Below are 26,143 nucleotides of genomic sequence, written 5' to 3' on the forward strand. Positions count from 1 at the left end.
GTGAGTCACAAACGCTCGCTCAAAAAACTGTACATTTTAAACACTGTGTGGGTGGCTCTCTGCCTAAAACACAAAAGGACTGATGCTTTTTTAAAGCTGAGCCAAGTTCCGGAGGGAGGGGGACCATTTGCTTCACTGCATCTCTGGTTATCAATGTCAGAGGGCTATGGGTCAATGGCCTGGAGAGGATTCATGGTGAACTTCAAGCCCAATAAAACAATGCAGCAAAGACAAAGTGCTCATTACAAACACTTCAAGAGAGGAAAAAAGAGTGGAGAGGTCAAAAGAAACAAAGATAGAACAAATGAGACAAAGAGATGGTTGGTGGTGAGGGAGATAAAGATTTAGAAAGATAAGGCCTTGGTGCAGCAAATGAAACACCAACATCCAGCAGGTAAACATAATGAAACAGCATCTGTCTTTGGAGCGCCGTGTGAACTACGACAGTTTAAACCCAGTCAACAGCGTAGAGTACCATCATACCACCCTGGGGATCTGGGCCGGGACAAGCGTAAGAGGATGAGCTCCCACGCTGCAGCAGAAAATACGCTGAGGGAGACTCAGTCAGAACAGTGTTTGTGGGGGTAAGTAAACTGTGTAGTATTCAGGAACTCTGTATACACAGACCTCTTTTAAGCGCAAGATTTCTGATTACGTTACGTCCTGTATGGCCAAGTTCACATTATTGCCTGGAGATAACCATTGGGCACTCCACTCTCCTGTGTGATGTAGGGTCCATTTAGAGCTATGTAACTACATTAGTGTGATGGCTATGGCTCTGGAAATCAGGTTACACTGTGTTCAGAGTGACCCATAGTCAGAGTCTTTATGTGTCACAAACACACAGAAAATCACCTCTGATTCTGCACCATGGAGCAGTAGCTACAATGCAGTGGATTCCTCCCATCTATCTAGTCCAAAGGGAATTGACTAATATATTACGCATTTTTGGGCTAGAAAGTGGATCATGCGATGCACATGAATAATTGAGGTTGAACTAATATAAACGAATTAAACTAAATTATTCAAAGTTCAGCATGGTCAGACTCTACAAGGCATTGGCATTCCATCACTGTAAATTTATAATTACAAACTGCTCTGGGTTCATGTTCTTTTAAATTACCTCTATTTCAACCTCTGCAATGATGAAGAACATTGCGGCTCATCTCTTGGAGCCCTGAGATGAATAGCCTATCAGAGTGGGATGTCAGACAGTGTCATAACACAGTTGTCGTGGTGATGTGACTTGGTGAGCTCTTGCCAGGAGAGGGATAAAGATGAAGTCATCACCTCAGAAACGCACACACACAGGAGTGATGAGAAAGACAGGAGTATGATGGTCAGCCCAGCACGCCAAGAGAAAGGGAGTGAGGGAGTCAGTGAATGAAACATAGATTCCTTGTGAGAGAAGGAATACAAATACAGGGAGAAAGACAGAGGGAGGGGAGAGGGATAGAGGGGAGAGGAAAAATAAGAGTTATTTTCCATCACATTTTTCTGTTATGTTGTATTACAAGAGGTTCTTAAGCTTACAAGACACGTTACTTCAGTTCTCAATCATGGGGTTAAAGAGTTTAATGTGGGATGACATAAACCTCTTCTCTCCTGGGTCCACTTTGCAGTCCTAAAACTATGGTTTAATAGTCCACTGCAGTGGTGGAAAAAGTACCCAATTGTCATACTTGAGTAAAAGTAAAAGATACCTGGTTTTTAAAATACTTAAGTATCAAAAGTCAATGTAATTGCTAATATATACACTTAAGTATCAAAAGTAAAAGTATAAATAATTTCAAATTCCTTATATTGGGCAAACCAGACAGCACAATTTTCTTGTTTTTTATTTATTTAGGGATAGCCAGGGGCACACTCCAACACTCAGACCATTTTCCTGTCTTGCTAAGCATTCAAAATGTAACGAGGACTTTTGGTTGTCAAGGAAAATGTATGGAGTAAAAATGACATGATTTTCTTTAGGAATGTAAGTGGAGTAAAAGTTGCCAACAATATAGTTAGTAAAGTTAAGTACAGATACCCCAAAAAACTACTTAAGTAGTACATTAAAGTATTTTTACTTCAGTACTTGACACCACTGGTCCACTGTAATGTGGTGTCAACACTTGGTGGGTGTGTGTTCTTATGTATGAGGTGGGGGCAGTTGTTCAGAGAGATCAGGTAGCAGAGGTCTGTTTTTGATCCAAACCTTCATCATCATCTCCAATGATCTTTAACCCCTCCCTGCCCCCACTAAACAACTATACAGAGGAGGTTCAGCTCCCTCAGGGAGGGTGAGAATGCATTTTGTTAAGTGTAACACCAGTAGTCAAACAGCGTTTCAACCAACAAGCAGTGAGTGGTACAGCTTCCACATAGGCAGCAACAACTGTACAACCAGCTAAACATTACATCTGGTGAGAACAGTCAGTGCACTATTACTCAATTCCAATATAGCGTAATTAAATAGGTATTGCACTTGATTAGGCACTGTACCCACTAATAAGGATTCTCCAAGTAGCTCGTATTTAATGGAATATTTCCAATACTGAGATGGTATGATGGGCTGAAGTAGGAGTGAATAGCCCACTACTGCCATACAGTGGCGGAGAGAGGAACCGCAGTGACAACTACATATCACCCCGTTGTGTATTCTAAACGACTAAATGTATTAGGAAGTATATACAGTTGAAGTCGGAAGTTTACATACACTTAGGTTGGAGTCATTAAAACTTGTTTTTCGTCCACTCCACAAATTTCTTGTCAACAAACTATTGTTTTGGCAAGTTGGTTAGGACATCTACTTTGTGCATGACAAGTCATTTTTCGAACAATTGTTTACAGACAGATTATTTAACTTATAATTAATTCACTGTATCACAATTCCAGTGGGTCAAAAGTTTACATACACTAAGTTGACTGTGCTTCCAATGTTCTTCCAAATTCCAGAAAATGATGTCATGACTTTAGAAGCTTCTGATAGGCTAATTGACATCATTTGAGTCAATTTGAGGTGTACCTGTGGATGTATTTCAAGGTCTACATTCAAACTCAGTGCCTCTTTGCTTGACATCACAGAAAAATCAAAAGAAATCAGCCAAGACCTCAGAAAAAGAATTGTAGACCTACACAAGTCCAGTTCATCCTTGGGAGCAATTTCCAAACGCCTGAAGGTACCATGTTCATCTGTACAAACAATAGTATGAAAGTATAAACACCATGGGACAACGCAGCCGTCATATCGCTCCGGAAGGAGACGCGTTCTGTCTCCTAGAGATGAACGTACTTGGTGCGAAAAGTGCAAATCAATCCCAGAACAACAGCAAAGGGCCTTGTGAAGATGCTAGAGGAAACAGGTACAAAAGTATCAATATCCAATGTAAAAAAAAGTCCTATATTGACATAACCTGAAAGGCCGCTCAGCAAGGAAAAAGCCACTGCTCCAAAACCGCCATAAAAAAAGCCAGACTACGGTTTGCAACTGCACATGGGGACAAAGATCGTACTTTTTGGAGAAATGTCCTCTGGTCTGATGAAACAAAAATAGAACTGTTGGCCATAATGACTATTGTAATGTTTGGAGGAAAAAGGGGGGCTTGCAAGCCGAAGAACACCATCCCAAACGTGAAGCACGGGGGTGGCAGCATCTTGTTGTGGGGGTGCAGCAGGAGGGACTGGTGCACTTCACAAAATAGATGGCCCCATGAGGAAGGAAAATTAGGTTGATGTATTGAAGCAACATCTCAAGACAGACAGGAAGTTAAAGCTTGGTTGCAAATGGGTCTTCCAAATGGACAATGACCCCAAGCATGCTTCCAAAGTTGTGGCAAAATGGCTTAAGAACAAGAGTCGGAGTGGCCATCACAAAGCCCTGACCTCAATCCTGTAGAAAATGTGTGGGCAGAACTGAAAAAATGTGTGCGAGCAAGGAGGCCTACAAACCTGTCTCAGTTACACCAGCTCTGTCAGGAGAAATGGGTCAAAATTCACCCAACTTATTGTGGGAAGCTTGTGGAAGGCTACCCGAAACATTTGACCCAAGTTCAACAATTTAAAGGCAGTGCTACCAAATACTATTTGAGTGTATGTAAACTTCTGACCCACAGGGAATGTGATGAAAGAAATAAAAGCTGAAATAAATTATTCTCTACTATTATTCTGACATTTCACATTCTTAAAATAAAGTGGTGATCCTAACTGACCTAAGACAGGGAATTTTTACTAGGATTAAATGTCAGAAATTGTGAAAAACTAAGTTTAAATGTATTTGGCTAAGGTGTATGTAAACTTCCAACTTCAACTGTATGTTATGCTTTGTATTCAGGATAGAAACCTCATAACTGTTAATATTGTAAGACACATTAAGTTATTCCAGTGTTATTTATTTCAGAATAAAAATAATGGTCTTTCAAATACATGAAAGGCACTAAATCAGTCTTGTGATGTAACATGCACATGCAAAACAATAGAAAAGACAGAATAGTTAGCTACAGTAGCAGATCACAACAAATATTGTTTTGTGTAGTGTGTATAAAATCTACATCTTGAAAATAGAAATAAATAGAAATTCTGAAAGGGTTGATTTGTAGACCCATGATATCTGGTGGGGGTAGGGGTGTCCTGGCCCTGTCCCTCAGAGCTCCACTGTCCTGAGGTGGCCCCGAGGCGAGCCCGTCCCGCCCACTGCTGTTATTGTTCCACCCACTGCCGTTATGACACTCTGTGGCAGGCACTCTGAGGCCTCCACCGTACTTCCACAGCACGACCAGTGGGGCTTACCGGGGTGACCCTTATGGCCATGACCACAGCCCTGGAACCCTCCTGCACACAAAAAGCGAGAGTACTATTCATACTTTGTACCTGATATTTTCAGAGTAAGAGAAGAAAAGCAAAGTTACCGTGACCGTCTGTGTTTATTCACTTTGGAAAATAGCAGGTGCACATTTGCAAACGCTTAGTAAATCTGGCTGGTGCATAATGTCATGGGGGACATAATGACAGACACAGAGCCGTAACGAGTTACTGTTACCTAATGTGACATTTCCCATTCTGCACATACTTAGCGTACCGCTCCTTTAGTAGCCTTTACTCTGCTGCACATACTTGGCATACTGTCCCTAGAGGACATACCTAGCATTATCCCTGCACCAGTACTAGATGTGGCCTTGCCATTGAGTTCTGCAGATAAGTGTATATTTCCTATTCAGCGTACCTAGATGTTCCATTTCAAACATACGTAGCCAGGTACCATGTAGTCTGCTGTACCTACCTGGCATGGTTCCCATGCAGCCACAACGGGCCTCTTTAGAACCCCCACTGGAGCAGAAGGAACAGCAGTGGAACATTCCACGGTGCCACCGGACCTGTCTCCTCACATTCAGGACAAAGGGGGAACCCTGGAGGGTGAAGCGATTGCCAGGGTCATTACGTAAGCATAGTATTATTACTAAATCTCGATTGTCACGATTACCGTCATTATCAAATACTGTACAGTACCTTAACGTGTAGGGCCTTGACACACACCCACACAGAGTAGGGCCCTGGCTCCATGGGGGTGTAGGAGACAGAATAGGAGCCATCATTGTTATCCACCACCGCCGCCTCCACTCTGCTACAGAGGACACAAGTAATTATTTATTTATCTGTTATTTTACCAGGTAAGTTGACTGAAAACGCGTTCTCATTTGCAGCAACGACCTGGGGAATAGTTACAGGGGAGAGGAGGGGGATGAATGAGCCAATTATAAACTGGGGATTATTAGGTGACCGTGATGGTTTGAGGGCCAGATTGGGAATTTAGCCAGGACGCCGGGGTTAACACCCTTACTCTTACGATACGTGCCATGGGATCTTTAATGACCTCAGAGAGTCAGGACACCCGTTTAACGTCCCATCCGAAAGACGAATTAACAACAGCAGATACAGTATATCTATATTTTTTTTATTTTACCCCCTTCTCTCCCCAATTTCGTGGTATCCAATTGTTAGTAGTTAGTGTCTTGCCTCATCACTACAACTCCCGTGCGGGCTCGGGAGAGACGAAGAAAAGCAAAGCTACCGTGACCAAGTCGCACTCTTTAACACAGTGTGCATCCAACCCGGAAGCCAGCCGCACCAATGTGTTGGAGGAAATACCGTGCACCTAGCGACCTGGTTAGCGTGCACTGCGCCCGGCCCGCCACAGGAGTCGCTAGTGCGCGATGAGACAAGGATATCCCTACCGTCCAAACCCTCCCTAACCCAGACGACGCTAGGCCAATTGTGCGTCGCCCCATGAACCTCCCGGTCGCGGCTGGATGCAACAGAGCCTGGGCGTGAACCCAGAGTCTCTGGTGGCGCAGCTAGCACTGCGATGCAGTGCAGTAGTGCCCGATGCAGTGTCTACTGCGCCACACGGGAGGCACGCAGCAGATATATTTGATGATGTAGTTATAACGCATGGTACCACTTACAAAGCATGTATGACTCCTTTATAACAGCATCATCTCATAATGATCCGGACTAAATAACAAATGTTCATCAAGATTAGCTCAATCAGATCAGAAACCCGGCACACCCGGCACACCCAGTAGTACAGAGAACTTGGTAGATGTGTGTGCTGCAGATGATCTGGTTCCTCACCAGTCTTTCTTCTCCTTGTGGACCATACTGACCAGGACAGCTTCCCCTCCACGACCCATCTGCTCCCCAGCAAAGTCTCTACACACCAGGGTGAACTCCCCTCTCTGGCCTTCCCTGCCACGCTGCAGACCTGGGGGCAGGGACAGGTTAAAGGTCAGTCTCTCTTTCACTCACACACACACGTTCGTATTACTTCCCTCTCAGCGCTGACAAAGGTTGTTTCCCCCTGAAACACCTTTTTGGATAACACTTGAGTAGAAGGCTCTGTATATACATAAGCACATAAAGCCACTCTGATCTAGACACTGGTGGTGTGGCTTTGTGTGTGTGTTCTGGTGACAGCCATGCACCCTGTCACACTGCACCAGCAGCTGTTGCTCTTAACACACAATTTACTGCTTGTCCTACACTACAGTGGGCCAAACCCCTGACTTCAATCTTTTAATCGCAGAGCCTGTGTGGTTTTAACATGGGCACACATTTGTAAATACTGTATTATTGATAAGAGTGGCTTAAGCCTATATTTCCTGATGTGTAGATACTACAGCTTTGTGTAATCTACAGCTTTGTTTATCAATGCTAAACATGGGCACTAATTCTATAACATCCTTATCCTTAAGCCCAGAAACTGGGGAAGTAAAGAAACAGTGACATGGGCTGCAGGTTCCATTTTTCAACTCTTATCACAAACCAAGGCCAAGGCCCTGTAGTAGACACAGACAAAACACACACACCTGCTTTATGGATTGACATCTGTCCATATATTTCAATGAATACAACTAGGGGCAGTTGACTTTGACACAGAGAGTCTCTATTTGCTGAAGCCATGCATCTCCAACTCAGCAGGCAAACATTAGCCACAGCAGGGAATAGCTCTTTGTACTATCACAGTGGGCATGCTGCTACAGAGCGGTGTGTGTGTGAGTGTGTGTGTGTGTGCACCACAACAAAAGAGAGGGGTATATCTCAAATACCTGTGTTTTGACAAAGCAAATACCTGCCACTTGAAATGTTTCCATAAAGACCAGGAATGTCATCCACTATTTATCCTTTACATACTGTATAATTGCCTAAGGTCTCTGTTTGTGTGTGTGTGTGTGTGTGTATATACGTGTAGGTCTGTTGTAAAAGAGCATCTCCTAAATATAGTTATAGAGGTTGCCTTCAGGGTTGTTCAAAGTGGGACAGGAGAACTGCCTCAGAATTAGGGGCTAGGGGAAATATGGCATAGGGGCTAAGGGTTGTTTCTGGACGGGGCCTTGGTAGGGGTCTCACCTTCCCCTTCAATGGTGCACCTGCTGAGCTCCAGGGTCTTGGTGTGGATCACCCCCACCATCGGGTACCCCGCCACCTCGCCTGCACTCTCCTGTGGCAGGAAGCAAATACTGCTCCCTTCATCGGGGCAGACGGCTTCTGGGGGGGGGTTATAACCCGTCTCCATCAGGACAGCCAGCCTGCGGAGGGTCACGTCCTTAGCACTGAGGATTTCTGCGTCCGACCCGCACGTCAGCAGCCGCTCGGCAAACTCCACCCCCCCGCGGGTGTCCGACAGGGCCTGCTGCAGCTGCGCCCTCTGCAGATGGAGATGACTCCTGCGCTGCAGACCCAGCTCCTCTAAGCGCCGTAGCAGCAACAGGCAGTGCGACTCCACAGCGCTAGCATAGCCTCGTGCGAAGGAACGCACCTCGTCCACCGCCGCATCCACCCTGGTCTGCAAGGTCTCCTGGGATAGGTCCACCTTCCTCAGTGACTCCTCCAGCTGGTCCAGCCGTGGCCGCAGGCGCCCGGTAACCAAATCCCGGATACGGCCCCCATGGCGATCGATGACATCACGTGTGGGGAGGCAGCGGTGGTCGCGGTGGAAGGTGGCGGCACACTCCAGGCAGACAGGTAGGTCACAGGGCTCACAGAAGAGACGCAGCTCCTGGGCAGGGTGGAGGGAGCACAGGACGGGCCGAGAGAGACAACCCTGGGTCTTCAGGTCCTCCAGACTCTGGACGGTGTGAGACGACGTTCTCTTCTGTCTCCTGGGGAGGAAAGAAGGTGGAGATTGTGAACTCATAGGTTCCACTTGATTACACTGTAATTGCATGTAGCCTACCTGCCTACAGTTATCATGTAATAAAAGGCAAATGGCCAGCTCAAAGCTTAAATGGAAGTCGGGAACCAACCATAATCCTAGACTAGTTAACTTGCAACAATGTTGAAACATTGAACATGAGGTATAAATATTTTTTATGCACTCACCTGTGAGCTTGAATACAAAACTCACACAGGTTGACACTGCACACCTCACAACGCTTCTCTGCGTCCCCGTCGCTGCACAGGTCGCATACCACAGAGTTCTTGCTCATCAGCGTCTCCAGAAACACTTCGTCCAGGGCCAGGTGGTCAGTGGTCAGCCCGTCCACTCCGGACAACGGGATGTCCACCTCGGAGTCACACTCCGGACAGAGAACGGTGACGGCAGAGGGCGGCTCGCCTTCCAGAGGGACCGCTTTACCATCGTGTACTCCCGAAGACACCGAAAATGGTTCCAGTTGACGAACGCAGTCTGCGCAGAAGGTGTGTAAACACTGCATAATTTTAGGCTCGCGATATAAACATTTACAAACGCGGCACACTGCCCTCGCATTGATCACGACGTCCCCGTTATCTCCGTTTTTAGAGCTCGAGTTTGTGGTCGCGGTTGGCGAGGAATCCACATCTTTTTCCAAAATTTGGACACAGTGTGACATTGTGTTTTATAGTATTGTCTCGTTTCTTTAAAAACAATTTGTTACCGGATTTTGTTTAATAATAAAAAATACCGGTGTCAGAAATCGACCTAGGCTACCAATTTGCAACTATATCAGTAGCCTAGGTTACAGTTAGCGTTAGTAGGCAACAGAAAACCCCAGCATAATACCATAACGCCAAAATAACATTCAGTGTAGGACTGTATAGGCCTATAACTATTGTTACACTGTTTCCTACACCCTCAACTTTTCTTCCGTAATACTCCACACTAGGTACGTTCTCTCTTCCTTGAAACATGAAACCCTCTTCTCCAGTCCAATGAAAAACAGCCTTTGCACCCCCAGGCGTGGTTTGAAGTTGTTCGCGATCTGAAGCAGAGAACTAAACGACGTCCCAGGCCCCTCAACTCAGCAGAGGCAGAATATCCTTCCCGCAGGCCCCATCTACTGGTTTGAAAGACCATGCATGGCCCATGCAGCTAACACAGAATGAACTTCAACAAGCACCAAACTCAAACCATTTAAAATCATTTACATTTTATTGTAAAAAAAAGAAACTATAGACCTATAGGTTCACGTGTTACACTGATAGCCCAGTAGACTGATTGCCACAGTGAATCCCATAGAAACAAAAAGTAATTGTTATTATTATGTAATTACAGTATTGCTGCTGTATGTAACTATAATTTCACCACTTATTGGATAACCTATAGCCACACACGCATGCCCACACACACACACACACACTGTATCTTCACTTGTTATATCCAACATAAATTCCATCAGACTCCAGGCAGCCCAAGGCTAGTGGATAGTACCAGACTAGTTCACTTTACCACAGTACTTTTAGTAACCTTGACTGTAGGCTATGAGGAGCAGTTGGTGTCAATGTGTTTATCAGGTTAGCTGGTAGATCCAGAGAAAAACACTGGCCGTAGCTGCGAGAACGTGCCATTGAGGTAGTAGTATGGGTGGTGCAGCTGAAGTATTGAAGGAGAAGAAAGTCTTTGCTGATATCTCTGTATCTGTAATTTTAAAAAAGATGCTGACTGTACAGTATGCACACTGCCAAACATACACTGAGTATACCAAACATTAGGACCCCCCCAGAACAGCCTAAATTCATCAGGACATGGACTCTACAAGGTGTCAAAATCATTCCATAGGGATGCTGGCCCATGTTGACTCCTGATGCTTTCCACAGTTGTGTTAAATTGGCTGCATGCCCTTTGGGTGGTGGACAATTCTTGATACACACGGGAAACAGTTGACTGTGAAATACTGTGCAGCAGCGTTTCTTGACAAAAACTGGTGTGCCTGGCACCTGCTACCATACACCGTTCAAAGGCACTTAAAGGTTTTGTCCTGCCCATTCACCCTCTGAATGGCACCCATATACAAGCCATGTCTTAAAGGCTTAAAAATCCTTCTTTAAAAAGTGACATCAATATGGGATGATAACTTTCACCTGAATTCACCTGGTCAGTCTATGTCATGGAAAGAGCAGGTGTTTTTAATGTTTTGTATACTCAATTACTTCTGTTAGTTATGTCCTAGAGAGCTCCCAGTCATTGGTAGGGTTAAACGCCACTTTAATTGCATATTTATTTAGTTGTCATGTTTGGCCGGGTTGTTGTGGTGAAATAGACTGAAGAGTGTGTAGGTGTCCTCTGAGTGAGTGACATAACTTGTGTAAGTGTTTTTAAACTGGATGAGAGTTGTCTAACATGCAGTTCTCATCCAAGTATTTTCTCAGTATAAATTGTATTTTCTCTGAAAGGTGTTTACTGGACCTTTGATGGTTGCCTGGGAGATAGCCTTCACCAGAGGGTTTTGGATGATGCAGGTGTAGCTGCCATACAATTTGATTGGCTGAAGGGAGCTGATGAATCGAGTTATCCCGGCGGAGTTGTTGAAGAAGCTAGTTTCACTCTCGTTCAGGACGTTGTCATTGACGTCCAACCAGGTGATGTTTGGTTTGGGGAACCATCTCTCTGCCTCTGCCGTTAGGGTAGTGTTTACCCGCTTGAATTTGGGGGCTGAGAAAGCTGAAGTGAAGCATATTTTCAGAGTAGGCTACTTTGTGTGCAGTTCAATATTCAGTGTGAAATATTGAGAATGTCTAACAAGTTGGCTCCTTACCTGCAGCTCTGAGGTTAACACTGGCAGTTCCCGAGCAACTAGGAGTGTTCACACTGCAGTAGTACACCCCATTGTCTCCCACTTTTACGTCCCTCAGAAACAGGGAGGCATTGCCTCCACCTATGGCATCTGAGAACAGCAGGGTTCTATTTTTAAACTGGGGGTTTTGCTCCGCCAGCTGGACTGCTCCTTTATCATACTTGTACACCACTTCACTTAGCCCCTCCTTCGTCCAGGTGATTGACACCTGACTGGTCGATTCCCTGCTGTTAGTGGAAGTCTTGAACTTGCAGCTCAAGATGACATCCTCTCCCAAGTACCCGATGGGCCACTTGTCAATGCTATCCACAGTGCCCTTGGAACCCCCCAAGCCCTGACCTAGAGGACAGCACACAGCAGAACACAACATACAGGAAGCTTAATTTCCATACATAGAGATGTGTGCAGTTCATAGGAACTATAGTTACACACACACACACTGGCAAACGCACACAGGTACACATGCAATCTCACATATGCTCAAATACATGTTAACAGAGACATCACATGAATATTGACAATGATGGTGACACAAGTCAATATATATGCTCACTACGTACCTGAAAATGACACAGACAAGATGAGAATGATGAGTCCAGCAGTTACGAAGATACTGACTATCAAGCTGCAAAAGGAGATGGGGGTGAAACTATCAAGAAATTTCCAAGTCAATTGAACATCACAATATCCAATGATTAATTAATCTCACTATGCATTTGTTGGTGATAAAAAGCACAGCTGTTGCTGGGCCTCAAACAACAACAACCATATATTTTTTTTTAAAAACACATTGTGTCCTCACCCCCACAAGATTATCTGTCCAAATGAGGCCATGGCTCCTCAATGGTAGCTGGCTCTTTTTATAGCAGGGTTATGATAGTTCCAGCTGCTCCCTTTACCAGAGTCCACATACAGTATCCATGTGATGTGTCGTCTGCAGCAGCTACATACTGTATGAGATCGACTGTAGCTCCACATCGGAAGTCCTCACCCACTGTATGTCATTCATGTAATATCAAACCCTGTACTCAGGAAAGCGAGGGACTCTCCTTGAGTAAATATTGTAACTTAGGTATGTGTGCACTGCTTACTGACTTACCATTAACATTTTTAACCAGAGGGAAGAAATAGGGATATAAGCAGACTTACTTGGCTTAAGCCCTTGGCTCCACAGGAGCGTAGACCATTGACTGATCTTCAACACGGGGGGCCCCACTGGGGTGCGTGCTCAGCCCCCTCCTGTACTCCATGTTCACCCAAGACTGCGTGGCCACGCACGTCTCCAACTCAATCACGAAGTTTGCTGACGACACAACAGCGGTAGGCCTGATTACCAACAACGACAAGACAGCCTACAGGGCAGAGGTGAGTGCCATGGTGGAGTGGTGCCAGGAAAATAACCTCTCCCTCAATGTCAACAAATCGAAGGTGCTGATAAGACTATTGATTATTGTTCCCATGTCCGTTGGTCGTGTGAGTACCTATGCGGTGTGTCAGCCTGTGCTGCGTGTTTTGTGTATTACGGGTCTCGTCCCTTGTCGTTCTACAAGGTTTATCATTGCTCTTTTGTTTGGGTACATCCCAGTGTTTTGTATAAGTGTTTGTTTTGGGTGTATTAAACTCAGATGTATTCCTGCGCCTCTCTCAATCCTTTACACAAGCGTGACAATGATCCCTCCATAGTTTTTCAGTTGGGATGAGGTTTTGATGTTGGTGTGCTGTGCCTTTTTTTCTACATTGTTCCTTCCAAACATCTCAACTGGAGTTTCATCTGTCCACAGAATATTTTGCCAGTAGTGCTGTGGAACAATCCAGGTGCGAACTTCAGAGGTGCAGCAATGTTTTTTTTGGACAGCAGTGGCTTTTTCCATGGTGTCCTCCCATGAGCACCATTCTTGGTTAGCATATTCCGGAGATTTCTGTAAGTCTTTAGCTGACACACTAGGATTCTTCTTAACCTCATTAAGCATTCTGCGCTGTGCTCTTGCAGTCATCTTTGCAGGACAGCCACTCCTAGGGCGAGAAGCAACAGTGCTGAAATTTCTTCATTTATAGACTATTTGTCTTTCTGTGGACTGACTTTGAGATACTTTTGTAACCCTTTCCAGCTTTATGCAAGGCAACAATTCTTAATCTTAACTCTTCTGAGATCTCTTTTGTTCCAGGCATGGTTCACATCAGGCAATGCTTCTTGTGAGTAGCAAACTCACATTTTGTGAGTGTTTTTTATGGGGCAGGGCCGCTCTAACCAAAATCTCCAATCTCGTCTCATTGATTCGACTCCAGGTTAGTTGAGTCCTGACTGAAGTTATTAGCCTAGGGGTTCACATAATTTTTACAACCTACACTGAAGGTTTAAATGATGTATTCCAATATAGACAACAAAAATACAATTTGTATTTAGTGTAAGCACACGGTCTATTGTGACTTAGCTGAAGATCAAATTTTATGACCAATTTATGCAGAAATCCAGGTAATTCCAGAGGGTTCACATACTTTTTCTTGCCACTGTATTCTAGTCATGGCTCAAAAGTAACTACTGGTATACACACCTTTTCTATTCACATACTGTCCATACTGTTTTTACACGCATTCACATACTGTCCATACTGTTTTTACACGCATTCACATACTGTCCATACTGTTTTTACACGCATTCACATACTGTCCATACTGTTTTTACACACATTCACATACTGTCCATACTGTTTTTACACGCATTCACATACTGTCCATACTGCTTTTACACACATTCACATACTGATCATACTGTTTTTACACACATTCACATACTGTCCATACTGTTTTTACACACATTCACATACTGTCCATACTGTTTTTACACACATTCACATACTGTCCATACTGTTTTTACACACATTCACATACTGATCATACTGCTTTTACACACATTCACATACTGTCCATACTGTTTTTACACGCATTCACATACTGTCCATACTGTTTTTACACACATTCACATACTGTCCATACTGTTTTTACACACATTCACATACTGTCCATACTGTTTTTACACACATTCACATACTGTCCATACTGTTTTTACACACATTCACATACTGTCCATACTGTTTTTACACACATTCACATACTGTCCATACTGTTTTTACACGCATTCACATACTGTCCATACTGTTTTTACACACATTCACATACTGTCCATACTGTTTTTACACACATTCACATACTGTCCATACTGTTTTTACACGCATTCACATACTGTCCATACTGTTTTTACACACATTCACATACTGTCCATACTGTTTTTACACGCATTCACATACTGTCCATACTGTTTTTACACGCATTCACATACTGTCCATACTGTTTTTACACGCATTCACATACTGATCATACTGTTTTTACACACATTCACATACTGTCCATACTGTTTTTACACGCATTTACATACTGTCCATACTGTTTTTACACGCATTCACATTTAGATTCCGGACTCAGGTCTGGTAAGTAATTTCCTGCAGTTCCATTTTGATATGGGGTGTCGTGCTGTGTATTTATATACTGTATTCTTGACATGGCTCATTCTAATATTTCTACTGTACATTACATTTTAATGACTGTTTATAAACACTGCATATTTATTCATATACTGAATTCTTGACATAGCTCACTCTAATATACAGTACCAGTCAAAAGTACACACCTACAGTACTCATTCCAGGGTTTTTCTTGATTTTTACTATTTTCTACATTGTATAATAATAGTGATGACATCAACACTATTAAATAACACACACATGGCATCATGTAAGCAAAAAAGTGTATCCACCCTTTGCCTTGAATTCTCTCAACTATCTTGTGAATCTGGTTGAGAGAATGCATTTCAATTGTTATTTTACCTTTATTTAACTAGGCAAGTCAGTTAAGAACAAATTCTTATTTTCAATGACAGCCTAGGAACAATGGGTTAACTGCCTGTTCAGGGGCAGACCGACAGACTTGTCAGCTCGGGGGTTTGAACTTGCAGCGTTCCGGTTATTAGTCCAACGCTCTAACCACTAGACTACCCTACCGCCCCAAATTAACAGGGGCACCTTGTTAAATTCATTTGTGGAATTTCTTTCCTTAATGCGTTTGAGCCAATCAGTTGTGTTGTGACAGTGTAGGGGTGGTATAGAGAAAATAGCCCTATTTGGTGAAAGACCAAGTCCATATTATGGCAAGAACAGCTCAAATAAGCAAAGAGGAACGACAGTCCATTACTTTAAGACACGAAGGTCAGTCAATCTGGAAAATGTCAAGAACTTTGAAAGTTTCTTCAAGTGCAGTTGCAAAAGCCAAGCGCTATGATGGAACTGGTTCTCATGAGGACCGCCACTGGAAAGTTAGTCAGAGTTACCTCTGCTGCAGAGGATAAGGTCATTAGAGTTAACTGCACCTCAGATTGCATCCCAAATAAATGCTTCAGAGTTGAAGTAACAGACACATCTCAACATCAACTGTGCAGAGGAGACTGTGTGAATCAGGCCTTCATGGTCAAATTGCTGCAAAGAAACCACCACTAAAGGACACCAATAAGAGACTTGCTTTTTGCTAAGAAAGGTCAGGGCAGGAAGTATGGTCAGGCAGGCGGGTTCGGTGTCAGGACGGGCAAGGGTCAAAAACAGGAGGACTAGGAAAAACAGACTGGGAAAAATTGGAGCTAGGACATAAACGCTGGTTGACTTGGCAAACAAGACAAACTGGCACAAAGAGACAAAACACAGGTATAAATACACCAGGGATTATGAGCGACACCTGGTGGGGGTGGAGACAAGCACAAGGACAGGTGAAACAGATCAGGGCGTGAAAGTAACATTAACTTAACTGTGTACGCGACCAATAAACTTTGATTTGATTTGACGAATGTCCTCCAGCTGACTTGGTTCAGGGAAAGTTTTTCCAATTGAGGCCACTCTCTGCCTGGACGTCTCCCCTCCAAGTGTTTCTGCAACTCCTCTTCACCATGGGGCTTCCATTTCAGGGACTCGCAAGGGTGTTGGAGGCCGGTTTTCGTAGGGTGTGTCCAATCCAACTCCACTTTCTTCTTTCTGTTTGTAGTTCAATGGGTTCCCGTCCATTTCTCAATCAGTGGACTCGGTTCGACATCTTTGTTATTGAGGTGGCGTAGTACAGTTGACATCTGTTTGGTTGATCTTCATGTTTCTGATCCATACAACATCACCTGTTTCACATTTAAGATGTCCAGTTCTTCAATTCAGGATATAGTCTTAACTTAAATTCCAATTCCAATTTTCCTCAATGCTTCCTCAAGAATTTGGAATTGGAGTTTACTTCCTCAATTGACTGAATTGGAATGGTATTGACCCCAACCCTGGATATCATTTATGCACCACATTCTCCATGAATCTATTACAGAAATTGATGCTGTGATTTAATAGATCTACAGATTTATATTAAAACATCCTAGAAGTGGCACAACGTTTGGTTACATTATGAAATGCCTTTAATGAGCTCCACTTCCCTTTTACTGAGCTCCACTTCCCTTTAATGAGCTCCACTTCCCTTTAATGCCGTTATTGCCACAGTTTGGTATGATTTTGATGTGTCAGTGCATTCCTGCTAATATCATGCTATCTTCATCAACTGGTGCAATCTAAAAAATTACAAAGACAATAATTGTGGAGTCACAGACCTCACCCAGTTTTTATTTTGGTAGAGGATGGGGTGCAAACCATGATCACATGACAGCTTTTGAAACAACTTAGGTGCTTTCCAGAGGGAACTGAAATATGACCATGTTATTTAGAGTCACAACAGCTGAACACAGCAACCCATAATCCAGACATGTTGACCTCTGAACCTCAGCACCACTGATAATGATGAGTCCAGTTAACAAGAAAGTAAGGACGATCATGCTGCAAATAAACCAAAATAAATAAAAATCCAAGTAATTTGAGCATCACAATATCAAGTTCATCACACTATGCACTTGAAAGCACAGCTATCGCTGGCCTCGAATAGCAACCACAATATTTTCCCTGGAAAAACAACATCGTAGCTATTGCTTTACCTCAAGCAGAATACTTTTTTATGTGAAGCCATGGTTTCTTGGTAGATGTGTCTTTCTCAGCAGTGGGGTTATAGTTAGTTCCAGTCGCTCCTCATCTTTTGCCAACAGCAGCTACTTCCCAAACCCACACTATGCCATTCATGCAACTCAGGAGAGAGAGGGACTCTCCTTGTGTCAATATTTACACGTAAGTGTCTGCACCGCTTACTGACTAAACAGTAACATTTGACCAGAGGGGAACACAATTTGGGTAGAAAATAGGGATAACATCTATCCACCACGTTCTCCCTAGAGAGCCTCAACAGTTGCACACATCAACCTATTATCAAAACATTTCCTCCTGTGATCCGTAGCAATAAGATGAGGATGATGAGTCCAGTTATTATTATGGTAAGGATGATAGTGCTGCAAATGAAGATGGATTTAAAAAAAAATCAAAATCAATTTAGAATTTTCCAAGTCAATTGAGCATCACAATTTCCAATGATAATCCAATTATACCATGCCCTTGTTGGTGATCTCTGGCCTTGAATAACAATCACCCTATTTTTCCAGGTAAAAACACATTGAACAGAGGCCTCACTTCCAGAAGATGACCTTTCCACATGAATCCATGGTTTCTTGGTTGCTGTGTCTTTCTTAGCAGGGTTATGGATAGGTCTAGTTGCTCCTCTTACCAGAGTCTACCTTCTTATCAAATCAAATCAAACTTTATTTGCCACATGCGCCGAATACAAGTGACGTTACTGTGAAATGCTTACTTACAAGCCCTTAACCAACAGTGCAATTCAACGAGAAGAAAATATTTACCAAGTAGGCTAATATAAAAAGTAATATTAAAAGGTAACACAATAAGAATAACGAGGCTATATACAGGGGGCACCAGTACCGAGTCAGTGTGCAGGGGTACAGGCTAGTTGAGGTAATCTGTACATGTAGGTGGGTGCGAAGTGACAAACAAACAGTGAGTAGCAGCAGTGTACAAGGGGGGGGTCAATGTAAACTGGTCCTGGATGGCAGGAAGCTTGGCCCCAGTGATGTACTGGGCTGTTCACACTACCTTCTGTCGTGCCTTACAGTCAGATGCTGAGCAGTTGCCATAACAGGTGGTGATGCAACCGGTCAGCATGCTCTCGATGGTGCAGCTGTAGAACCTTTTGAGGATCTGGGGACCCATGACAAATCTTTTCAGTCACCCGAGGTGGAAAAGGTTTTGTCGTGCCCTCTTCAAGACTGTCTTGGTATGTTTGAGCCATGATAGTTTGTTGGTGATGTGGACACCAAGGAACTTGAAACTCTCGACCCGCTCCACTACAGCCCCATTGATGTTAATGGGGGCCTGTTCGGCTCTCCTTTTCCTGTAGTTCACGATCAGCTCCTTTCTTTGTCTTGCTCACATTGAGGGAGAGGTTGTTGTCCTGGCACCACACTGCCAGTTCTCTGACCTCCTCCTTGTAGGCCGTCTCATCGTTGTCGGCGATCAGGCCTACCACTGTTGTGTCATCAGCAAACTTAATGATGGTGTTGGAGTTGTGTTTAGCCACTCAGAAAGGGCAGTGTGGAGTGCGAATGAGATTACGTCATCTGTGTATCTGTTGGAGCGGTATGCGAATTGGAGTGGGTCTAGGGTGTCCGGCAGGATGCTGTTGATGTGAGCCATGACCAGCTTTTCAAAGCACTTCATGGCTACCGACGTGAGTGCCACGGGGCGGTAATCATTTAGGCAGGTTACCTTCGCTTCCTTGGGCACAGGGTCTGCTTGAAACATGTAGGTATTACAGACTCGGCCAGGGAGAAGTTGAAAATGTCAGTGAAGACACTTGACAGTTCGTCCACGCATGCTTTGAGTACCAGTCCTGGTAATCCTTCTGGCCCAGCAGCTTTGTGAATGTTGACCTGTTTAAAGGTATTGTTCACATCGGCTACCGAAATTGTTATCACACAGTCATCCAGAGCAGCTGGTGGTCTCGTGCATGCTTCAGTGTTGCTTGCCTTGAAGCGAGCATAAAAGGCATTTAGCTCATCTGGTAGGCTCGCGTCACTGGGCAGCTTGCATCTGGGTTTCCCTTTGTAGTCCATAATAGTTTTCAGGCCCTGCCACATCCGACGAGCATCAGAGCCGGTGTAGTAGGATTCAATCTTAATCCTGTGTTGACACTTTGCTTGTCTGATGGTTCATCTGAGGGCATAGCGGGATTTCTTATAAGCGTCCGAATTAGTCTCCCGCTCCTTGAAAGCGGAAGCTCTATCCTTTAGCTCGATGTGGATGTTGCCTGTAATCCATGGCTTCTGGTTGGGATATGTACGTATAGTCACTGTGGGGACGACGTCATCGATGCACTTACTGATGAAGCCGATGACTGAGGTGGTGTATTCCTCAATGCTATTGGATGAATCCCGGAACATATTCCAGTCTGTGCTAGCAAAACAGTCCTGTAGCTTAGCATCCGCATCATCTGACCACTTCCGTATTGAGCGAGTCACTGGTGCTTCCTGCTTTAGTTTTTGCTTGGAGGATAGAATTATGGTCATATTTGACAAATGGAGGGTGGGGGAGAGCTTTGTATGCATCTCTGTGTGTGGAGTAAAGGTGATCTAGGATTTTTTTCCCCATGGTTGCACATGTGACATGCTGGTAAAAATGTGGTAAAACTGATTTCAGTTTGCCTGCATTAAAGTCCCCGGTCACTAGGAGCACCGCTTCTGGGTGAGCATTTTCTTCTTTGCTTATGGCCTTATAGAGTTGGTTGAGAGCAGTCTTAGTGCCAGCCAGTGATGGGCATTCCAGCTCTTTTCAGTGAGCCGGCTCGTTCGGCTCAGCTCACCAAAATGAGCCGTCTCTTTTGGCTCCAAAAAGGCTCTTTAAAAAAAACATGTTTTGTGTTTTTTCAAGTCAAACAGTTTGCAATTGTTTGACTATGTTTGGTGTTAAAACAATTCTAATTAAATTATTAAATGACTGCTGGGGCTATCCCTCCCTGCTGCTGAGGTTATTATTTGAAGAGCCTCAACAATCGCTCTGGCATCACTGAAGGCTAACTTCTTAAACCTGGGGTCAAGTGCAGCGGTTTCTGATTGCACGTGATTCTATTCCATTCTGTGGAAATTTCTGTCCATTGATGAACATAGGGTGTCCATCAACTCTGTCACATATCCTGTGGTTACATTTGCTTCTTACTACTGGCGGCTGGCTGTGATTCGCTGCAGACCCTTACACAGGAGTTAAATTTTTGAGGCTGTCACATAGCTGAAAAGAGAGAACAGTAACATATTAGTTCAGGTTCATGTTGTGTCTACTGATACTACATTCTCATCTACTGCTCATATACATATATAATACTGGACTAAATAATGATGTAGTAATAACTGCTTACTGTACCTCTCTCCACTGATCTCCACATTGACCTGCTCAAAGGGTTCCAGGACTCTGCACATCTCCTCCACCACCTCCCATTCCTCTTGGGTCAGAGCATCAACAGGTGCATTGACAATGGCCAGAGTAGAGATGATGATGGCATCCTTTGACTCAAGAAACCGCTTCAACATATAACATGTTGAATTCCACCTTGTAGTGAAGTCTTGTTTAGCCTTGTAGTGTTGCGTAGACTTTAGTTTTTCAGCACCTACTGTGCTCCTGTGGAAGTATTCCACAGCTGTTTTCACTTTGTCCACAGTGGGCTTCCTCACCTTCAGAGCATCTCTTACAATCAGGTTGATTGTGTGGGCAAGACATGGATGATGGGACCATTTTAAAATGTTCATGGCTTTGGTTATGTTAGCTGCATTGTCGCTAACACATCAGACCACTTTTTCATCTACTTGCCATTCTCTGGCCACTCTCAACAGTTCTTCTTCCAAGTTCTCTGAGGTGTGTCTGTTGCTGAACTCAAAGCAGTCCAGAAGACAGCTAGACATTGAAAAATCTTCAATGATGTGACATGTATCCGACATGTAAGAAGTGGTTACCCTTGATGTCCAGCAGTCAGTGGTAAGGCAAACTGCAGTAGCTTTTTGAACTCTTTCCCGCACTGAAGCCTGTGTGCTTTCGTACAGTTGTGGAATAAGTGATTTTGAAAGGGTTTTCCTGCTTGAAATTGTGTACATTGGATTTAGACTATTGCTATTATTTCTAAAACCTCCGTCCTCCACGATCAAAAATGGCTGGAAATCATCTGCAATCATTTTAGCCTATGCAATATCAATTTGGCCTTGTTTTGCAACAGACATAGACTTTGGCATAAACTGGTCCATAGACGACAGTGTTGCTGTGGGTCGTGGAGCAGGCCTACTTGACCGCTGGCTCCACCACTATCACTAGCAGGCCCACGAGTTTCTCGATGCTCTGCTACAGCGAGCTTTACAGTTGGGTATACAGTTTGCATATGACGGTGTAGTGTCCAGACTTCCGCCGAAGTCAGTTCCTCTCCTTGTTCGGGCGGCGTTCGGTGGTCGGCGTCGCCGGTCTTCTAGCCATAATCGATCCACTTTTAATTTTTCCATTTGTTTTGTCTTGTCTTCCCACACGCCTGGTTTCAATTCCCTCATTACATGTTGTGTATTTAACCCTCTGTTCCCCCCATGTCCTTGTCCGGAATTGTTTATTGTAAGTGCATGTGCACGTCTTGAGGCCGACTCGTTCGCGAACGACCCATCACTAGTGCCAGCTTCGCTTTATGGTGGTAAATAGACGGCTACGAATAATACAGATGAGAACTCTCTTGGTAGATAGTGTGGTCGACAGGTTATCATAAGGTACTCTACCTAAGGAGGGAAGTACCTCAAGTCTTCTTTAATATTAGTCATCGCGCACCAGCTGTTATTGACAAAAAGACACACACCCCCACCCCTCGTCTTACCAGAGGTAGCATCTCTGTTCTGCCGGTGCATGGAAAATCCTGCCAGCTCTATATTGTTAATTTCTTCGTTCAGCCACGTCTCAGGGAAACATAAGATGTTGCAGTTTTTAATGTCCCGTTGGTAGGATAATCTTAATATTAGGTCAAGAAGTCATGGATCCGGGCCTGTTCCAGTGAAAGCAGGATATCCTTCTCAGTATAACAGTATAATCATCAATTGTTGATCCATAACCATTTTACATGACATGCTGAATAAACCAAGGTGTCTGTTTAAACTACTAGCACACAACTCAGACTCCGATGCATACCCCACAAGACATGCCACCTCTCTTTACAATCCCCAAGTCAAGAACAGACTATGGGAGGCGCACAGTACTACAAAGACTCATAGAGCCTTGGCTATATGGAACTCTATTCCACATCAGGTAACTGATGCAAGCAGTAGAATCAGATTTAAAAAACTGATAAAAATACACCTTATGGAACAGCGGGGACTGTGAAGAGACACACACAAGCACAAACACACTTACACATAGATATGATAAGACACATACTCTACACACACATAGATTTTGTATAGTAGTAATGTGGTAGTAGAATAGTGGCCTGAGGGAACTCAATGTGTTGTGAAAGGTGTTATGAAATGTAACCTCATGTAATATTTGAAATGGTATATATTGTAACTGCCTTAATGTTGCTAGACCCCAGGAAGAGTAGCTGTTGCCTTGGAAGCAGCTAATAGGGATCCTTAATAAATACAAATACAGTATGTCACTGATGGAACGAGAGGAACACTCATAGAAAGGCATGGACACTGATCCTTGAGTCAATATTTTCACTTGCCACTTATTTTTTTGTCAGCTAACAGTACCAGTTGACCAAAGGGTCACAGAAATGTATTAGAAACTGATGGTATCATATCCCCATGTAAAATCAAATAATGAAAGTAGACAAGTGTTTTCATGAATCCGTGACAGAAATAAAAAATGTTTAAAAAAATTCCCAGCTTCAGATGCTGATGCAGTTCCTATAATGTAATATGACAGCTCTAGAAGGTGAAGTGAAACGATGTGTGTGCTTTCCAGAGGGAACTTGGGTTAATGTATTCTGAATAAAAGCTCTCAGACAAGATATCACCATTTAACTTTTTTGACTTGTTGAAGAGATCAAGTACCTTTTCTTAGTTTGAATCTCGGTAACTCCAGTAATTCCGTCTCAGACCATCTGCAGGAATACAATATTCTTTCTCAGACATTCAAGAAATGAACATAACTGCCCCTCAGGCCTTTATAGAATAAAAATCTGCAATTTTAATAACTTCCTTGTGGCATTTTCACATTTGGTAAGCCACCATGGCGAATCTCCACAGTTTTGACGTTCCTCAGAGACTTCTCTCCTTGCTGACCAAAGCTGCAGGTGTTTTTGTTCTCCTGGCTGTCTTCATTCTGGAGTACATATTGAACTTGAACTTTCCATGCTTCTGTAGGCCTGCATGGGAAAGCCCACTACATATAGGCCCTCATGGCTTACTGTACATACTGTGCCCACCCACTATAATAACTTGTGCTATCATGCTAGTTGATAAGATGTACCAGAAGACGTTTTCCAGCAAGAGATGCAGTGGGTGCTGCACAAATTATAACTGCTGCAATTGCTTCTTTTCACTTACCAAACTTGGGATCACATTTCTGTCTGTAGTATTCTACTGGATAGCTGCTGTTTTCATAGATGGAGAATGGTATGTGTGCTATCAGACCAACAACCATCCAAAACAAGTTGGAATTCCCTGTAAAGAAACGGAAAACCTGACCTATGACGAGAGACTTGTCCTCACTGATTACAAGACTGACTCAGTTGTAAGTAATGGTTTACATTATGTTCAGAATGGAAAAAAATGTCTGTAAAAATGTTACTGACAAATGCATCACAAATTAGATGCAATAAAATATATTTTGAATACTAATAAATATCCCTGCCATTAATTAGGCATGTGAATGTGTGTTTAGGTTTAAATTTGATCATGTAAATATTTAGACTGCCCAGGGATGGATCAAAAGTGTCTATATAACCAACTGTCATTTTAAAATATATGGGATTTGGATCAGATCTTTTCAATAACCACATTTTCATCCACTGTTTATATTGTCATGTTTGCCTTATAAAACAAATATCACGACAGGTGTGATGAAAACATAAAATGTCTGTACAAATGTCATATCAACTATTTGTTTTTTCATTCAAAATGTGACAATTGCAGTGGAAAGTCCTTTATGCACAGCAAATATTGATATAATAAATAATCATCTCTAAGAAAACTTGGAGTCATTCGATGATATTCTACATTGTACTACCACTACAATGTGGAAAAGCAGGTGTTAAATAAGGTGAACTGGAGACTGGTGTGTCACTTTACTAAGAGTTTATAGGCAGATTAAATGAGTTTTGATAAACTTCACATTGGTTAAAGTTGGAATCCGCGGAACGGCCACTGGTTGCCCTCACCACTGTTTATATTGCCAAGCTGAGGAGCATTGTGCAACAAGGTTAAAAAAAATGCAGTAGACATAGGCTACATATTGTGCTCTTCTGTCGCACGTGCAATGATGTCGAGGGGGAAACAATTCGTTCCTTGTTTGCAGTAACTTCTTTGTTTTTGTAATATTGCAAATGGACGTGGCTGTTTCACCATTAAGGATTCCAGCTTTAAAGGTAGACTTGGTGAAATGACGTTGCCACAAGCAGCACCGCAGTATCCACACACGGGTTCGCTTCGCGCAGTGTGTGAAAATAGAAGTCCTTTCTATTTCTGACGCAGATCGCGCTGAAAGTCCTGCCTCTCCCATCTCCTCATTGGTTTATAGAAGCAGGTGCCATCTCCTCATTGGTTATTGGTTAGAAGAAAAAGCCTGGAGATGACTAGAAACGATTTGGTTGACAGTTTTATGTGGGTTAATTGGCGGAGTAGAGGACATTGTGCATTTCAGGTAAAATAACAACTCAATGTTTATATTCCTAGGACAAATAAATAGGATAAATTAGCTAGCAAGTGCAAGCTAACTAGCTAAATTGGCATAAATGTTTAATGCGTTTCGACCTGTCACCAAATTAATATAATTGGTTCAGAGTTTGTTTTGATATTTTAACCTAGTTTTATTTGAAAGCTGGTGACATGATGAATGCTTGGCTCCCAATGATCAAATAAAAATAATATTGCTATTATCCATACCCCTTATCCTATAACCTACCTGTAACGAATACGCTGGGAGTCAGAAATTATGTGCAGAATGTGAATTTAATAATGACCTGATGCAAATGAACATAAACGTAAGAGAAAACAAGAACACTTAAGAATTGAGGGCTAACTAAAGGGGGAGTAATTGGGGTAGTGATGAAGTCCAGGTGTACCTAATAATGGTTTATCAGCGAACTGTTGTCTTCTTAAAATGCACCACAACCAGATTGGGCAAGTTTTGTATTAATTGCAATAGTTTGTGTCAAAAATGTTGGTAGATTTGGATGGAAACGCATTGAACTTCTGATTTTTATTCGGTAGGCCTACATGGAAACCTGAAGTACCATGAGCAGAAATTCCTTCTTTTTTTCAACTGAAAGACAATGCCCAGAGCTTACCCATGATGTTGCAAAACGATTGACGTCAAGTCATTGTTTAAGTAAAGAATGCAATATTTGGGCTTGAAGTC

The 26,143-nt window shown here is 43.2% G+C and overlaps 2 protein-coding genes across 2 annotated transcripts; both read right to left on the reverse strand.

The window, feature by feature from the left end:
* Window positions 1-4,352: 4,352 nt before the first annotated feature.
* LOC112240796 (tripartite motif-containing protein 45) lies at window positions 4,353-9,695 on the reverse strand. The gene is made up of 6 exons (XM_024409037.2): window positions 8,860-9,695; window positions 7,888-8,639; window positions 6,613-6,742; window positions 5,488-5,602; window positions 5,261-5,387; window positions 4,353-4,812 (listed from the first exon to the last, which is right to left on the reverse strand). Exons 1-6 carry the CDS (start codon window positions 9,348-9,350, stop codon window positions 4,625-4,627), a joined length of 1,803 nt encoding a protein of 600 aa, XP_024264805.1. The 5' UTR covers window positions 9,351-9,695; the 3' UTR covers window positions 4,353-4,624.
* A 106-nt stretch (window positions 9,696-9,801) lies between these two features.
* On the reverse strand, window positions 9,802-12,834 carry LOC112240806 (V-set domain-containing T-cell activation inhibitor 1). Its single transcript, XM_024409048.2, has 5 exons — window positions 12,334-12,834; window positions 12,092-12,156; window positions 11,493-11,870; window positions 11,144-11,398; window positions 9,802-10,375 (listed from the first exon to the last, which is right to left on the reverse strand). The coding sequence occupies exons 1-5, from the start codon at window positions 12,363-12,365 to the stop codon at window positions 10,248-10,250; spliced, it is 858 nt and encodes a 285-aa protein (XP_024264816.1). The 5' UTR covers window positions 12,366-12,834; the 3' UTR covers window positions 9,802-10,247.
* Window positions 12,835-26,143: the final 13,309 nt, after the last annotated feature.

The sequence above is a fragment of the Oncorhynchus tshawytscha genome, linkage group LG03 (assembly GCF_018296145.1).
Source record: "Oncorhynchus tshawytscha isolate Ot180627B linkage group LG03, Otsh_v2.0, whole genome shotgun sequence".
NCBI lineage: Eukaryota > Metazoa > Chordata > Actinopteri > Salmoniformes > Salmonidae > Oncorhynchus > Oncorhynchus tshawytscha.

Excerpts from the sequence above, each read along its gene's own strand:
- LOC112240796 (XM_024409037.2), bottom strand. The coding sequence starts at position 9,350 with ATGTCACACTGTGTCCAAATTTTGGAAAAAGATGTGGATTCCTCGCCA. Across the intron at positions 8,640-8,859 it reads TTTTGTATTCAAGCTCACAG|GAGACAGAAGAGAACGTCGT; the intron begins GTGAGTGCATAA and ends TTTCCTCCCCAG. Across the intron at positions 6,743-7,887 it reads GTGCACCATTGAAGGGGAAG|GTCTGCAGCGTGGCAGGGAA; the intron begins GTGAGACCCCTA and ends CCCTGCCCCCAG.
- LOC112240806 (XM_024409048.2), bottom strand. The coding sequence starts at position 12,365 with ATGGCCTCATTTGGACAGATAATCTTGTGGGG. Across the intron at positions 11,871-12,091 it reads CTTGTCTGTGTCATTTTCAG|GTCAGGGCTTGGGGGGTTCC; the intron begins GTACGTAGTGAG and ends GCTGTCCTCTAG. Across the intron at positions 11,399-11,492 it reads TGTTAACCTCAGAGCTGCAG|CTTTCTCAGCCCCCAAATTC; the intron begins GTAAGGAGCCAA and ends GCTTCACTTCAG.